The sequence below is a fragment of the Zalophus californianus genome, chromosome 15, assembly GCF_009762305.2.
Source record: "Zalophus californianus isolate mZalCal1 chromosome 15, mZalCal1.pri.v2, whole genome shotgun sequence".
Taxonomy (NCBI): domain Eukaryota; kingdom Metazoa; phylum Chordata; class Mammalia; order Carnivora; family Otariidae; genus Zalophus; species Zalophus californianus.
The window spans coordinates 68,615,968-68,631,055 of NC_045609.1; the positions used below are offsets into that span (position 1 = coordinate 68,615,968).

The 15,088-nt window shown below is 49.9% G+C and overlaps 1 protein-coding gene across 3 annotated transcripts in view; it reads left to right on the forward strand.

Annotated features, from left to right (window-relative positions):
• The first annotated feature begins 1,411 nt into the window (after window positions 1-1,411).
• Window positions 1,412-15,088, forward strand: part of MXI1 (MAX interactor 1, dimerization protein) — an 81,927-nt gene continuing 68,250 nt past the window's right edge. Inside the window, exon 1 of one of the 3 annotated variants that reach the window (XM_027591501.2) lies at window positions 1,412-2,220. In XM_027591501.2, the coding sequence (XP_027447302.1) occupies window positions 1,959-2,220 (262 nt within the window). In that variant the 5' untranslated portion in view covers window positions 1,412-1,958. The remainder of the gene's footprint in view (window positions 2,221-15,088) is intronic. The other 2 variants (XM_027591490.1, XM_027591485.1) reach the window with 2 other exon arrangements.

Below are 15,088 nucleotides of genomic sequence, written 5' to 3' on the forward strand. Positions count from 1 at the left end.
TAAAGTCCTTATACTTATAAACACTTTTAAACATGAGTCACTCAGGTTGTGGTCCCAGCAGGAAAAAAAGTCAGTAGTTGTTCTGATAATGGAAGGTAAACTTTTATTTTACAGCTCTTGGGAGCTTCTACTCTATCCTAGCTAAAGGATGCAGAGATCAACCATGCAAAATTTGTCACAGGACAGAAAATGGACAGACAGTATATGTAGTATGATTATATTATGGTCCCAAATGTGAATACATTGGCTTTAAAATGCCAGTTACCGATTGCTCCTGTCATATCAGCAGCAGGTTATTTCATTCTGAAAGTACACAAGACTTTCTTGAAGGTTCTGTGAGGGTACGTGTATTCTAAGTTTTACATAATGAATGTTTTACAAAGAAATGTACTTTCTCTCCTTTTTAAAAAAGTTTCCATTTCCAATAAGGGTCTTCCAGACAAACGTGTATGAAGTTGCTTCTGAGCAGGGTGGTGGGGTTGCTCAACTGCAGGGGGCAGTATTTAATGTGCTTCTGTGTAAATGGTTCCCCTGGAGGAAAATTCCAGTTGGCCTTGCAAGGTGACAATATTTAGATGGGTTTGTTGCAGAGATGTTTTCCAACAAAATGCAGAAGAGTCTTGTTTGCTTCAGCTTGCCATCCCCGCCCCCAACAACTTAGAAGCAATTAGGGGACCTAGGCTCTTATCTGGGTCTGGATTGAAAGAAAAAGATCTTACCATGGGCCAGGTAGTGTGCTAAGTGCAGATATGATTTAATCAGCACAAGAACCTTATCAGAGTTTCATGGATGGGGAAACAGGCCAAGAGTGGTTAGGGAACTTGCCCAAACTCACACAGCCTGTGTGCTTCAGAGCTGGATTTGAACCCTTCTCTGTGACACTCCCTAATGGTCTTCAGCTAGCCCTCTGACTCCCGCCATACCTCCCAAGCCTGGAAAGCATCCCTGTTTCTCGCAGATCCTGACTGGGTGATAGCAGCACAGTAAAAACAACAGTGTCAACTGGGGGTAGGAGTCTTCAGAGCCAAAAGGTGGAATTCAGCTGGGGTGGGGGTGTGGGTGGGGGTCCTGGCCTGCCATTTCGGCTGCTCTGTCAAATAAAGGGTGCCAGGTGTGGAAGCACCCTAGTGTGAGCTTTACACAGCTGGACCAAGGCTGGGAAGAGGAGTGTGGAGAGAGAGGCTTACATCTCCTCCCCCTTCCTGGAAAATAACTTTGCATTTGAAGGAAGAAAGAAAGAGTGAGTAAATCTGTAACTGGGATTTGGTGGCCTAGGGATTTCATTTGACCCCGTGAAGGCACATGCCTGTGCCTGTCTATGTGTAGGGGTGTGTGAATTGGGGGGAGGAAACTTCAGGTTACATGCGATGGGGTTTTCGGATTGGGTTTTTATTTAAAAGAAAAAAAGTCATAGCAGCTACCATTTAATAGGGACCCACTCACTATGTGCGAGGAATTGTGCTGGACCGTTCACGAGGTCTTAATTTTATGTGAAGAAAAAAATAGCTTACTAGTTTGTTTATATGCAGGTCCACTCAGAGGCATCGAGTATTTTTTCCATTAGTGTTGAAATGCAGTGCTCTACTCCGAGGTAAGATTTGGGGAGAGGCGGGGAAGGGTGCGGGGACGGGCAGAGGGCGGTCCCTGCCTCGCTTGTCTCCACCTTTTATTTTGACCGGTCCGATGGCGACAGGCTCGCACTAGGACCCAGGCGCCAGAGCGCCTCCGTCTGTCCTGTAGGTTCATTCAATCTCCCATACACACAGACCCACTGCGAGACCGACACACTCACATACACTCACACACACAACTGCACGCAGCGAGGCTCGGGAAGTCAAGTCGCCTCCTCGCGTCGGCGCCTCCTCCGCTCCAGCCAGCCGGGTCTCCTCTGGGGACCGGAGCTCGGCCGGGCAGCGCAGCCCCAAAAAAAGACGAGCTCAGCGGACCCCGGTTCCTCCATGGGCAAACGCGGGCGGCCGCGCAAGGAGGCGCGCTGTGAGGGCGCGGGGCTGGCCCCCGCCGCGCCCCCGGCGGTGGCCGCGCCCCAGCCCCCGGCCCAGCCCGAGGAGCCCGCGGGGACCAAGCTCAGGTGCCCCTTCTCGGACATTTTCAACACCAGCGAGAACTCGATGGAGAAGCACATCAACACTTTTCTGCAGAACGTGCAGATTCTGCTCGAGGCCGCCAGCTACCTGGAGCAGATCGAGAAAGAAAACAAAAGTAAGTTTAGGGGCCCCGGCTGCTCCTCGGCGCCCGGCTCTTTCTTTCTCAACCACTTGGGCGACCCCTGTCGCCTGCTCGGCCCGCGCCCCCCCTCCCCCCAACACACACATCTAGCCCTCGGCAGTAAAGCCGATGACACCGGAGAAAGGACACGCACGCACAAAGCTGCTAAAGATGTAACAAAGACGAGCGGGGGGGGGCGAGGGGGGGCTGTCGGTACGTCCGTCAGTCGGTCTCCCGGAGGCTGGGAGGACCGCCGGGTGGACAAGCGGGGGAGTGTTGTTTGCTGACAACTGAGCCCAGAGCTCATCTCTTCGAGGTCGCCTTTCTTCCTTCTCCCGCCCCCCCCCCCCCCGCCCCAGCCTTCTCGGGCAGACAAGTGTTGTTTTTCTGTCGCTCGTTTCTGGGTGGGGTGGGGATTAGAAGCCGAAAGTTGGAAATCGTAGGCATAGCTCAGCGGTTCAAGAAAAAAAACACACAAGAGACACACACGACAACAATAACAACAACAACCAAACAGCCCTCCGCGGCGTGGGCTTGGTCTGGCTGGCTCGGCTCGGCTTCTCCCTCCTGTCTACTGTGCTTTTTCCTCCCCTCGCGCAGCAAGGCTCCGGCCATCGCGTCCACGGATACAGTCCCCCAGCACCTCTGTTGCTCTGGGGTGCCGCCACCCCCCTCCCCCAAACAGGCCGGCTGGGCCAGGCAGCACCAGCAGCTCGCCCCGGACCCGCCGTCCTGCGCCCGTGAAACTTGGCGAGGGGGACACAGTTAAAAGGAAACTTTGGGATCTCGCAGGAAACAATAGTTGGGGAAGAAGGTGTGGGCTGTTGTGTGCGGTTTCTTTATTTTCCGGGAGACGACTTACGAGAGAGCGCGCCTGGCAAACGCCTGCCTTGTCGATTTCTGCCGTCCTTCTGCCCCCCCACCGCGCCCTCGCGGATTCAGGTGGAGAGCAATGTTTGGTGGTGGTGGTGGTGGGGGGGTGCTGGGAGCCCCACCCCGGCCTGGCCTCCTTTTGTATTTGTTTGTTTCATTTTTGCCCCTGTCTGCTGGGTCCCCCAGTCCTCCCAGGCAGTCGACTCAGCGTCCTAACGGGGGCACGCGTGTGCGGCGTCTCCAGCATGGTCCTCACAAATAAGAGCTGCGAGAAGGGGGAAGGGGTCGAGGCAGATAAACCGATGTACTGGAGAAAACCAGACTGTTTAATCTGTCCGAACAAGTAGGAAGATCAATGAGACGGGGGGGGGGGGGGGGGGAATGGTCCGATTGCAACGTGTCAGATCTTGCAACCTCCTCCCCCTGAAACACAACAACAGTCCTCAAACACAAAAACACCTTAGCTGACCAACACCCAGGCCTTCAGGGTGAAAGTAACCGTGTGTTGCCAGCGCCAGTTGTGCAGTGGCTGAAGGCAAAAACAAGGATTTGTGTTGGGAGGACGGTTGTGTATGTTCTTTTCTTTCTCTTCTCTCCTGTTTTCTCGGAGTGCCAGGGCTGCGAGAAAGGCGCATCGCTGGCTGTGTAGCCGGCTCAGTTTGCGATTATTCATGGGCGGGGGGGGGGAGTGCATTCGTCAGGAGGGTAGTTTCTGAAAAGCCAGAGCTGGTGGGGAGCTGGGTGAAGACGTGGTTTTGTTTGGTGTGTTTGCTTTTGTTGGAGGGGGGAGGGGCGCGATTTCTTTAGCTACCCCTCACCCCTGTCCGGGGTTCTCCGGAGTCTGTCCCGTGGTGCCGACTCTGGCGGGGGGGTGCACCCAAAGAGGGCACCTTGGCAGTGTGTGGCAAACCTGGTCCCCCACCCCCGCCAAGCATGGTGTACTAAGGAGGTGGCTGGAGCTTCCACCGCGTCCCGCCCCCCCTTCGCACCCGCAGACAATCAGAGACCTCCGCCCCCGCCCCTGCCGCCTCCCCCGCGGCGTCCCCGGCCGCCCTGGCCGCCGCCACCTCCTAGTTTACCCCGTGCCGGGGCTCCGGCGTGGCCACCAGTCACGTAAGCAGAGGGCCGGGCGCGCCGGGCCGGGCTACCCCGCACGGGGCGGGCCAGCGGCAGCGGAGCGGGGCTCCTGTGGCGGAGGAAGCCAGGGGGCTTCCTCCCGGTCCCTCCCCCGAGTGACCGCACTGCAAGCCCCGCAGCCCCCGAGAGGGGTTCGGGAACCTCAGCGCCCCAGTCAAAGTCAACTTCGTGTGCGTAATGAGCCCCTCGGCCCTACTGCCCCCCCCTCCGGCCGGCTCCCCGCGGGAGTATTTTTAGCTCTCTTGCCTCTATTTGCCGCCGCTGTTTGGCTCTGCATGACGTGATGCCAACGGCCCCCAGATTTCCCCGAGAGCGTGGGGCGCTGCGCCTTGCCCGGCTTGGCTGCGGGGACCCAGCTCCAGGCCCTAGCCCCCTCCCCAATAGCTCTCGCAGGCGAGGGTGACCTCCAGCAAACTACGGGCGACCATCGCCGGGCCCTCTATTATGCCCCTAGCAAACTGAAGCGGCCCACGGGGGCTGCTTTATTTTCCCCACTTTCGGCCCCCCCCCCCCCCCCGCCTCCCGCCAGGTCTGGGTTTCCTGGTTCGGAAAACGGCGGGCCCTACATCTGCCTCATTTTACTGGGGGCGCTTCTTCGCGCTGGTGGCGCTCGCCGTTGTTTTCTGCTCGCTGCACACAATGCCCGCGCGTCACGGCGGTCCGCGTGTGCACAGCAATAACGCGAGTTGGGGGGCGGGTCGTGCGTGCGCCGGGCTCGGGCACTGCGGGTCGCTCCGCGCGCGCGGGGCTTGTTTTGCTTCAGAGCCCCGCTTTCCGAAACGCTTACATCATTCAGTCGTTGGGGGAGGGAGGGGGATCTGGGCGTTCCGATAGGACTACAGCATTTCTCAGGTCCCTGGTTTTTGGAAGGAAGCAGGGATCCTAGTTGTTTAATTATTATTATGATGGGAGGGGGCTCAAGCTTTGTTTGTTGGGCAAGTTTTTTTTTTTTTCTTTTTAGGTCACTACTGCAAAGGGCATTGCTGGCCAGCTCAGGTGCACAACCTCCCCGCCTTCATTTCAGCCAGTTCCCCTGTAATCACTTGATCTCAGTTTCTCCGCCTCCTCCTCCTCCCCCTCCCAGCTAGAGACACATGGTTTCCACATGGAGACAAACTTCTTTCCTCTGACTGGACTTGACCTAGCTGCGTTGTTCAGCCTATCGCCAGCGTCAGCTTTCTCTGACGTCACGCGTTGCTGAGGCCAGAGACTGGTGGGTGGGGCTAGGAGGCAAGCCAGGAAATCTCTGGGAGCTGTAGTGTGGCCAGCTGGTACAATCCCTTCTTAAAGGGACGCTCTTCTCCCCTGAGATGGGTGTCAGCCTTGATTCTCCATTTCGGGTTCTGTGAGACCTTTCCGAAATGCACCAGTAGACCTTGGTCACGAGTTCACACGTTTCGTTTTTACTGTTGTTTGCAAAGTACTTACTTGGCAGGAGCTTGCCTTATTTTCCATTGTTGCCAGAACTGCTTTTCATTGCCTCTTTGAGGTTTCCCGTAGTAGGAGTGCTCACCAAGCTGTGGCCCCAGTGTTGAATTATTCCCAGTAGATATGGTGAGTCTCTTCGGGGAGAGGGTGTTCAAATTAAGTCACCCAGTATTGCAAGACAAGGATTCCCAAGGATATGCGGGTACCTTTTCCTGACGTTCCAACTGATGTGAATCCTTAAGGATCTCAAATTAAAGGTCTCCAGAGATATTAATCATGGAGACTAGGACCGGTTATCACAAAATCAGAAGTTATATGTAAATCACCTCTGGCATCATCTCCTATATCCATTTGGGGTCCAGTGAAGGGGTGGCAACTTAGGACCGACTGATAATTAGACAAATACTTACTTCCTGTTTTGGAAAAGGTTAAAACTGAAAGGGAAAAAGAACCAGACTCACAGAAAAGCTGTAGCGGGGCAAGTAGAAGCTATTCTTAACGGGTAACGTCCAGAGGATAGAAATGGGTTTCTCAGTGTCTGCAGAAGGTCGCTTTGGGGGCAATGCTTTTAAGAAGAGAAGAATGATTACATGGGAGTAGATGGCATGGATTGCTCTCTGGAGTGGATTATGTGGGTTTGAGGGTGAGGTGCTTTCTTAGGGGCATGGACAGGCCAAGGAGCAGCCTCTTCCTCCTGATGGAGGAAGCTGCTGCTTTGTGGTGTCATTTGGCCCCACCCCGCCTTCCTCTCTTAATCTGCTCTGCTCCTGTCCAGCAGGTCCACCAGCAAGCACGCTTCGCAGTCATGACTCCGTGCTTGACTCAGACTCTTCCCTCTATCTAGAAGGGCTTCATTCTCTTATTCCTCTGAGGTTATTTGTATCTTACTCACCCTTCAAGACCTAGGTCAGCTCCCACCTCCTCTAGGAAGCCTCATCTGGCTATTTCTTAATTCACGGTAGTTGAGAGACTGAAAGTTTTACGGTTACCCAAAACAGGGCCCAGATTCCTCCTTTGCTGCTTACTGGCTTTGTGACTTTGGGTACAAGTTACCTAACCTCTCTGGGGTTCCATTTCTTTTTTGTAAATTGAGGATAACAGTAGAACCAGTCTTATATCATTGCTGAACAACTAAATGAGGTACTCCATTTAAACATTTAAAGTCCCTGGAATATAGTAGGTGCTCAATAAATAGTCTCTTCTCTGAGCTTTGATAATCGGTAACCATGCAATCTTCTACTTGCTTCCTGTGTATCAGCTTTATCCTCCCAGGGAGGTGATTAACATCCTAAGGGAAAAGATCACTTATAGCATTTCAGTATAGGCCACCATTGCATATAGCACACCACTGGGCATACAGAGACACTTGATATACATTCTTTGATTGGTTGGATTTATCATTTATTGGCTATGGCACAGTGATCAGGTTTGAAGACCAGGAGACACAGTAAAGACTTTCTGGGGACTCGGAGAAGAGTTGGAAATACTGATCTCTTCCAAGGAAAGAGGGTCTCCCATAATCAACACAGACTGCCCTTGGCCTATAAAGCAGGGGCAGCACAGAGATGATAGGTTAGGCCTAGAGAGTTGAAAGTGCCCACTGTCATCTGCTGTGACCTGGAAAATGAATCAGTTACTAGCAGGGGACTAGGGCAGCCTTGCTAAAATTGAGGGCTTTGATGGCAACTAATGTTCAAGCAGGTCACATTTCTACATAGCAGGCATCTTATGATTCATTCATTCATTCTGCAAACATGTACTGAACATCTACTATGTGCACTTGCTTTTCCCTGAAAACTCTGTGGGCTGATTTACAGTGGAGGTGGAGTGGGATATTTGGTTTTGGGGGCTTTGTGTAAAGAACATTCTTAAATCAGGTCTTTATTTTTTGCTGCATCCTAAATTATGTTTCTCAGATTCAGTTTTTTTTTTCTCCAGTTTTAAATATGATTTCTGCCCACTGGTAAATGCCAGAAGTAGACTTTGAGGATATTGTTGTGGCTTTCAGAATCCCAGAGCTCCCAGGGACCGGGCACCCTGCAGAGGGGACCCAAGGGACCCTTAGAATATTGGAGAAGTTGAATTGAGCCATTCCTGGTTTGGGGGGAAAAAGGAGGTCCCATCAGTTCCAAGGCAAAACAATAATAGTTGCTCATTGACCCTCCCCAGCTGATGGAAACACTCTCCCATTGACGTACCCAGAAATGGGGATTTTTATCCGAGGATGGCTGGGCAAGAGTTTGGAGGGAACACTGAGGGAAATGAAGAGGGTTGCATGTTGCATCAGCAACTAACTGCATTACATAATATCAGTACTGACTACCATTTTTGAGCACAGACTACATACCAAGTATGGGGCTAAGTGTGCATTATCTCCTCCAGTCTTCACAACAACCCCATGATGTGTGCAATTTTATTACCCCATTTTATGGAGGGGGTAACCAAGACGCAGGGATGTTGAGTAACTTGCCCAAAGGTCATATGGTTTAGTGAGCTGAGTTTCGAACCTAGGCCTCTGATTCCAGAATGAGCCTGCAGTCTTAACCATATATGCATGTACACATTTTCCAGCCAAGGAATGAAGTCCAGAGAGGTAAAATGACTTGCTCAAGGTCACCCAGCAACCCAAAGCAAAGCTGGTATTTGAAACACTCTGTTGATTGTTCAAGGTCTTCCTGTACACACCCTGCTTAGAAAAGGCTGAGAAGCAAGGCCGAGGACAGAAGAGCCAACTAGAGAGGTTTTTTTTCAGACTTGTTCAACTCTCCTGGCCCTAACTCAAGTTTAGGCTCCTAGGAAACACCACCCCCTCCTGCTGCCTTTCCCAAGTCTGTCCTCTGGGCATATCAGAGGACTTGGGCTGTTGCTATGGTACTGGGGCCAATAGCAGGTTCATCAAAAGCCGGGTCTTTTGCCTTTAAAAAAAAGCCCGGCCCTGCAGAAACGAATTGGCCACAAAGATTTGCATCAGTCATTGTGGCTTGTTCTGTTTTAGATCCCCCCTGCCTCCTTACCCCATCCCCTCCTCCCTACCACCACCCCTTTCTATAAATACAGTTGGATAAATATTGATTTAAACTGGGTTTCTGGAGGAGAAGCTCATGGCTGCCCTGGCCTGGTCTTCACTTAGATACCACCAGGATGCCAGGCCTGACACACCTAACCCCTGACAGCTCTGGCTTCCAAATGACCCGTTTGGGGAAGGTGAGTAGTGGTTTTGTGGCTTTTGAGTTAAAAGAGGGAGAGAGAGAGAAGGAGGAGAAAAAGGAGTAAAAAAGCAACAACCCAGCAAGAAATGGGAATCTTCTTGCAGAACGAAGAAAGCAATATTCAGCAGGCAGAGATCAGCGGGGGGCGGGGGGGGGGCACGTATTAGAGTCTCGCCTTCTGAACCATTCTCTTGACTTTCCCATTCTTCCACTCCATTTTAGGTTTTGTTTTTAAAGGAGGCAGGTGGCAAGACAGAGTGTCAGGGCTAGAAGGAGCTGCAGAGGTCACAGAGCATCCATCACCTTCACTGTATAGGTGGGGAGGCTGAGGCCCAGAGAGGGACAGTGGCTTGCCCAAGATGACACAGCAGAGGCAGAACCAGACTCTTCTGGGCCTCTCGCCTGGTGTGAGACTGGATTACAAGCAGAGCCCCAAATTGGGCTTTTGTTTTACAGGTCAGGTGCTTATAAAGTCAGCAATTCTCAAACCTGGTTTACTGATCCTAGGGTGTGTCCAGTTATTGCAAAGGTCATTGCAACATTCTCAATAGTCTTTCAAAATGAAGCTAATGTGAATTTCCCACTTAGAAAAAAAAAAATATTTTCTTTTACACTGGGGCTGGGGGAGGTAGGAGGAACCCAAAGGCAGTGACAGTGACAGGATGGCTACCCAAGCCTTATCTGAGGAGGAGAAATACAAGTCTTCCCAGAGGGGCCTCCTCTGGGAGTGGTGGGGGGAGCTCTGGGCTCGCACTGGAGAGAGGCTTCAATTCCACAGGGACAGACACCTGCTCTCTGGCTCTTCTGCTACTAAGGGGAAGTAATTGTCTCTGATATCATTGTCCCTGAGTGGCCTGGCTGGAGGTGTCAAAGCTGTCAACAGCTGACTTGATCTCTCTGGCCAAAAATAATGGGAATTTGCCGCCATCCTCCAGAGCTTGAGACTTCTTTACTTCCTCATCTTGGCTGAGTTGTGTTAGGCCCCTTGCTTGTGAAACATTTTGAAAGTTCAGGTGACCCTTGCTTTGAGCAATAAATCTCCAGGAAATATATGTAAATAGGATCCTTTTCAAAAAAAATTTAGATTGGAGATTCTCTCTTTAAGAGGCCCTCGTGGCATATCCTTTTATAATCTGTGGAACTATGTTGCTTGTCAGGAATTCTCCCTAAATTTGTTCTGTGAATTTCTTCATTCATTCATTCGTTCATTCAAACCGATATGTAAGGAGCACATACTGCTGCTTTATGTCAGGCACTTTGCTAGTCCTGGAGCTACAGTCCCTGCCCTCATGCCCGGAGTGTTTATTCTAGTGCCAGGTTTTAGAAGTTCACTTGTCTTAACGTGAACCCCAACGATGAAGAATTGCATCTGACTTGGACTTGGTGTCTTTGGTTCTAGCCATCATTACAGATGGGACAAAAATTTATCTTAGGCTTCCTAAAGGAATAGTCCCTCTCCTCCCTGCACCTTCTGGGCTGGGTGAGCTACCCCCACCCTGTGTTTAAAATCTTTTATGTTTTGTGTTTGTCTTTGTAATTTTTACAGATCTCACTTTTTTTTTTTTTTTTTCCTGCCTGAGCTTAGGAAACTAAGTACCCTTAGAAGCAGCCTTGTAAATATACACATTCCACTCTCAGCTCTTTATAGATTGGGGCATTCTGTACTTGGAGGATTGTCCATACCAGTATTCCTACCAAGCCCACTCTCCCATACAACATGCCCTTGGCCACATACCTCTTATATCCAACTCCAGCATCTGCTAAGGAAATTTAAACACAGCAAAATTAGAAAGATAAACATAGTGTCCTGGGGGAGATTGGGAAATTCAAACTAAAGCCAATAAAAAGGGATTTGGATTGCCTACTATTTGAGATACTTTACTCTTGTGTCTTTATGGCCATTAGCAATAATACTTGAATAAAGATGATTTGGGACAATTTTAATACTGTTGTATTAAATACAGCAGTTGCATTTAATACTGTTGTATTAAAATGGAGGGCATGCCCAGGGCTGCTGTGCTTGTGGCCATAGGTGGCAGGTGGGAGCTTGGGCGTCCTCTGTTTTTCTTTCTGCAGGGGCCCAGAACTGCCTTATGGCATCCCTGTGTTAATCTCCCTCTTCCTCTACCACACCTGACCTCCCATGCCATCTTTCTTGACTCCTAAGACTCTGAATGCCTTGCATACAACTTTCTTTAATTCTTTTCACCAGCTGTAAAATTTAGCTCAATTCAACAGATAATGTCTAAAACCTGCCAGGAGCCAAGCCCTGTGCTTGGTGCTTTCAAAGTGCAGGCGGTATGGTCTCCAGTTCCAGCTCATATTCCAGTACAAATGATAGACAAATAGAGACCAATAAATAATTCTTGCCTGTCTCCTAGGAGTCTGATAAGCTGTCCCCAAGGGGACTGCTGACAAGTGCAATGTTGTCTCTGTTTTCCAAAGGCATAGCAATAATGGCCCCCTTTACTGAGCAGTTACTATGTACCAGCACAATGCTAAGTGCTCTGTATTAAATCCTCACAACCACACAATCGGAGGGTGCTAGAATTATCCTCATTCGTAAATGAGGAAAGCCTTAGCCTTAGCAAGGCTAAGTTCCCCAAGGCCACATGCTAACGTAGAGTGGAGCTGAAACTCAAACCTAGGTTTTTCTTTCTTCTTATGAGAAGTTAGGCCTCAGGGGCAAGAGGAAAGGGCTGGAATCTGGAATGTTTGAAGTCCAAGCTGAGGGTCCCCTGGGGGATGCCTCCCTGGAGTGACTTCCTTCACTTCCCACTCATCCTAGGGCAGAGAGAAGGCAGCCCAAAGCTTCCAGGGCTCTTTGGCTATTGACACTAACGTCAGATGAGGGCCCTTTTTCTGAAGGACACTGGTCTAGGGTGTTGCTCCCTGCATGTGCAGTCAGTCCTACGTTGCCCAGCAGCCCCTGGGGAACTCACCCAACCAGTAGGGCTCCTGTGGCTCTGCACACTAGGATGTCAGGGCTGTGAATCCACACCCTACCAGGCTGTGCTAGGTTTCCTGAAGGCGTTCGAGATTGTGGGGCAGCTGGTCTGGCCCTGCTTGGAGCCAATGGCTTCTGCCAGAGAAGCCAGAGGGGAGAAGCACGTGTGAGCTGCAGAGATGAGCTGTAGACCCTGGCTGCCACCGTGATGGTGTGGGCCAGCTGGTTCTGGTCAAGCGGCGTAGGTCCATCCTCTTCTCCTCCTCAGTGGAGATCGAGGAAACGAGAGTGATCTTAAATATAACTGGGTTCATGTCACGTACTTGTTTCAAACCTTTCGATCCTTTCTTTCCTATCTCAGCCTTACTGTTGAGAGTGAGTGTGGTCCTAAGATGGGCAGCCTTGGCATCTGCTGGGAGCTTGTCAGAAAGGGGACTCTCAGGCCCCGCCCCAGACCTGCTGAATCTGAATCTGTATTTTATCACAATTTCCAGGTGGATTTGTGTGCTCATTAAAGTTTGAGAGGCCGGCCTGGACAGCGCCTGTGATTGCCCTGGTCCTCCTATCCACCCGAAGCCACCCCGCATTTATTATTTATCCTTTATGCCACCTATCACAATTTACTCTGATTTTGCTTGCTCGTCCTCAGTGTGTCAGGCTAGACTACAAGCACCCTGAGCCCCAGGTTCATTAAGTACTTTCATTCATTTTTCTATCTTCAGCATCTAGCTTAGTGCTCAAGATGCTTAAGGAATATCTGTTGAATGAATGATGAGTTTTCTCTCTTTAACATTCTGACCTATTGTTTCTCAACAAGGGAGCTACCGGTGAGACAGTTCTTCTTGTGCAGATTAGTCCAGAATACTGCAGGATGTAACATTCTTGGTTCCTACTCACTAAATGACAGCAGAACCCCCCAGTCATTGTGACACTCAAGAAAGACACTCCTACTTATTTCCAAAGCCTCTCAGGGGATGGCATTACCCCTGGTTGAGACCATTGCTCTAACCAGTTTTGTTTGGCTGATCTGATTAAACATACCTTGATGTATGCTGTGGGGTCCCAGAATTAGAAAATCTAAGTTTGAATCTGGTCATTTACCTATGTGACACTGGGCAAATCTCTTAACCTTTCTGGGCCTCATGTGTGAACCAGGGAATCTCAGAGGTGTGCTGAGGAGTCCATGAATTGACTGTATGATGAGCACCGTGTACATAGTTGGCTCTCATTATGTGGAACCTAGTACACAAATGGAGGCATATTGTTCTAAGCTCTCTGGGGAATCCCAGAATCCTAGAATCAGAATGCCGGGGCTGGAAGAGATGGAGAGATCAGGCTTGTCCTTGAGGAGCCAAGGAAGGGCCTGGTGTCTTTATTCTAAATGGTGCACCTGAGGTGGAGAACTCAGCCCCAAGGCAGCAGGCTGGGTGTGTGGCTTAATAGTGTACAGGGCCTGGCTGAGCCTAAGAGTGACCTCCACAAGTTTCTGCTGTCTGGAAGGGAGGGTTGATGCCAGTGGGTGGGGGCAGGGCAGCTCTAGCCAGGCTCCTGGCAGGGGAGGGAGGGTTACCCAGGGCTGTGGCAAGAATGTGGGGCATCCTCTTAGCAGCAGGGAAGGCCTCTGGCAATCTTTTTTTTTTTTTTTTAAGGTTTTAAAATCAAGTTGCATCTACCTTTGAAAGAACAGATCATTGCATCCAAAACCTGATACATGCAACAAAAGATATACAGAGTATATTCTTGCTTTTGAATATAGATGCAAACATTCAGAGGAAAATATTAATTCATGAAATGAGCGATGTTTCAAAAGAATAACATACCATGGCTGAGTGGGCTATATGCCAGGGATGGCTGAAAGTCAAGAAATCTACCAGTATAAATGATTATAACCACAAATTAAAGGAGAATAATAAGGGACTAGAGCAACAAATGATGAAATGTCATTTGAAAAAAGTATTCAGGAGGCATTCCTGATGAAGGAAACCATTTCCATACAATAAAGATTATTTACCTGTGGTAGTCTTTTCATTAAACTGGTGTAATGAGGTTAGGCCCCCGGCTTGTCATCACCAGCAAGGGAGTTGATTCCAAGGCCACCCTTTCCTTAGAGAAGAATGAACCTTAAACAGAAAACAAAAGCAGTCTTTGGATCCCTTTGGAATGTAACCTGATATTTAAAGGATTGGGACTCCACGAATTTAAAAAATCAGTTTTTCTAATTTATTTATTTGTTTGTTTGTTTATTTATTTATAAGAACACCAATCAACCAGAAGAAGAATTATGGAAATGGGTAGAGAGCACAGGATGAGAGTCTGTGGGCCTGAATTCTAATCCTTGCTTCGGGAGTTTGATAGATAGCAGCTGTGTGGCCTTTCGGTCAGTTACCATACCTCTCTGGCTCTCAGTTTTCTCATCTGAAAAATGGAAAATGGGAGACTGGATTGAGGAATAAGCTTAATGATATAAACTTCTATGAGATTAACCATGAAATGTTATTTGGTGGGGGGCCGGGGGGGGGGGCATTAACTTGGCATGTCCCTAGCAAAGTCCTTTTCCAAAATCCAGAACACCTTCTCAGTTGTACCCCCAAGTGGAATGGATGCTCCATGGGCAGCAAATGTCTTAGATGTGCATGTTAACTGAGTCCTGCAATGCAGATTTCTTCTTGGATCCAAGTTAATGCAAAAAAGAAGCGACAGGACATTCGAGAAATTAACACATCCATTATAATCCCCGGAATAGGCTGCTGTAATAAGGGCCATTTAATAAAATTGTAAGAAGCCCTTTTCTAAGGGAGAAGAGATAGGCCAGGATGGAAGTCAAGTGCAGCTGTTTGAGCCTCTGCCAGTGGCCTGATCTCACCAGAAAACTGAAGTTAAAAAACAACAAACTTCAGATTCAGCGATCTCAGACGAACACTGCCTCCCCCTGCCGTTTCCTCCCGCCTCCTCGCCCTTTCTCTCTCTGTCTCCCCCAGCTCGGGCACCTGGGTGCTCGGTGCTTTTCCGTGTGTTGGGGATGTCAGCCCGCAGCCCTGGCGACTGGAGCCTGGGGAGGCGGCAGCTACCTCTCGGGTTTAGCATTACGTCATCCTTTCTAGACCCAAATTTATCTCGGCTGCACGCAGACCCGCAGCTCTGAGCTGCCGCTGACTTGAGGAGAGCTTACGCATGAAGTTAGGCAAGGCTGACTCACTGGGCAGGAGGAAAGGTTTTCTGCTGCTCTTCACGTTTTGGGGGCCCTGAGGGCAGAGGTGGGAAGGAAGCT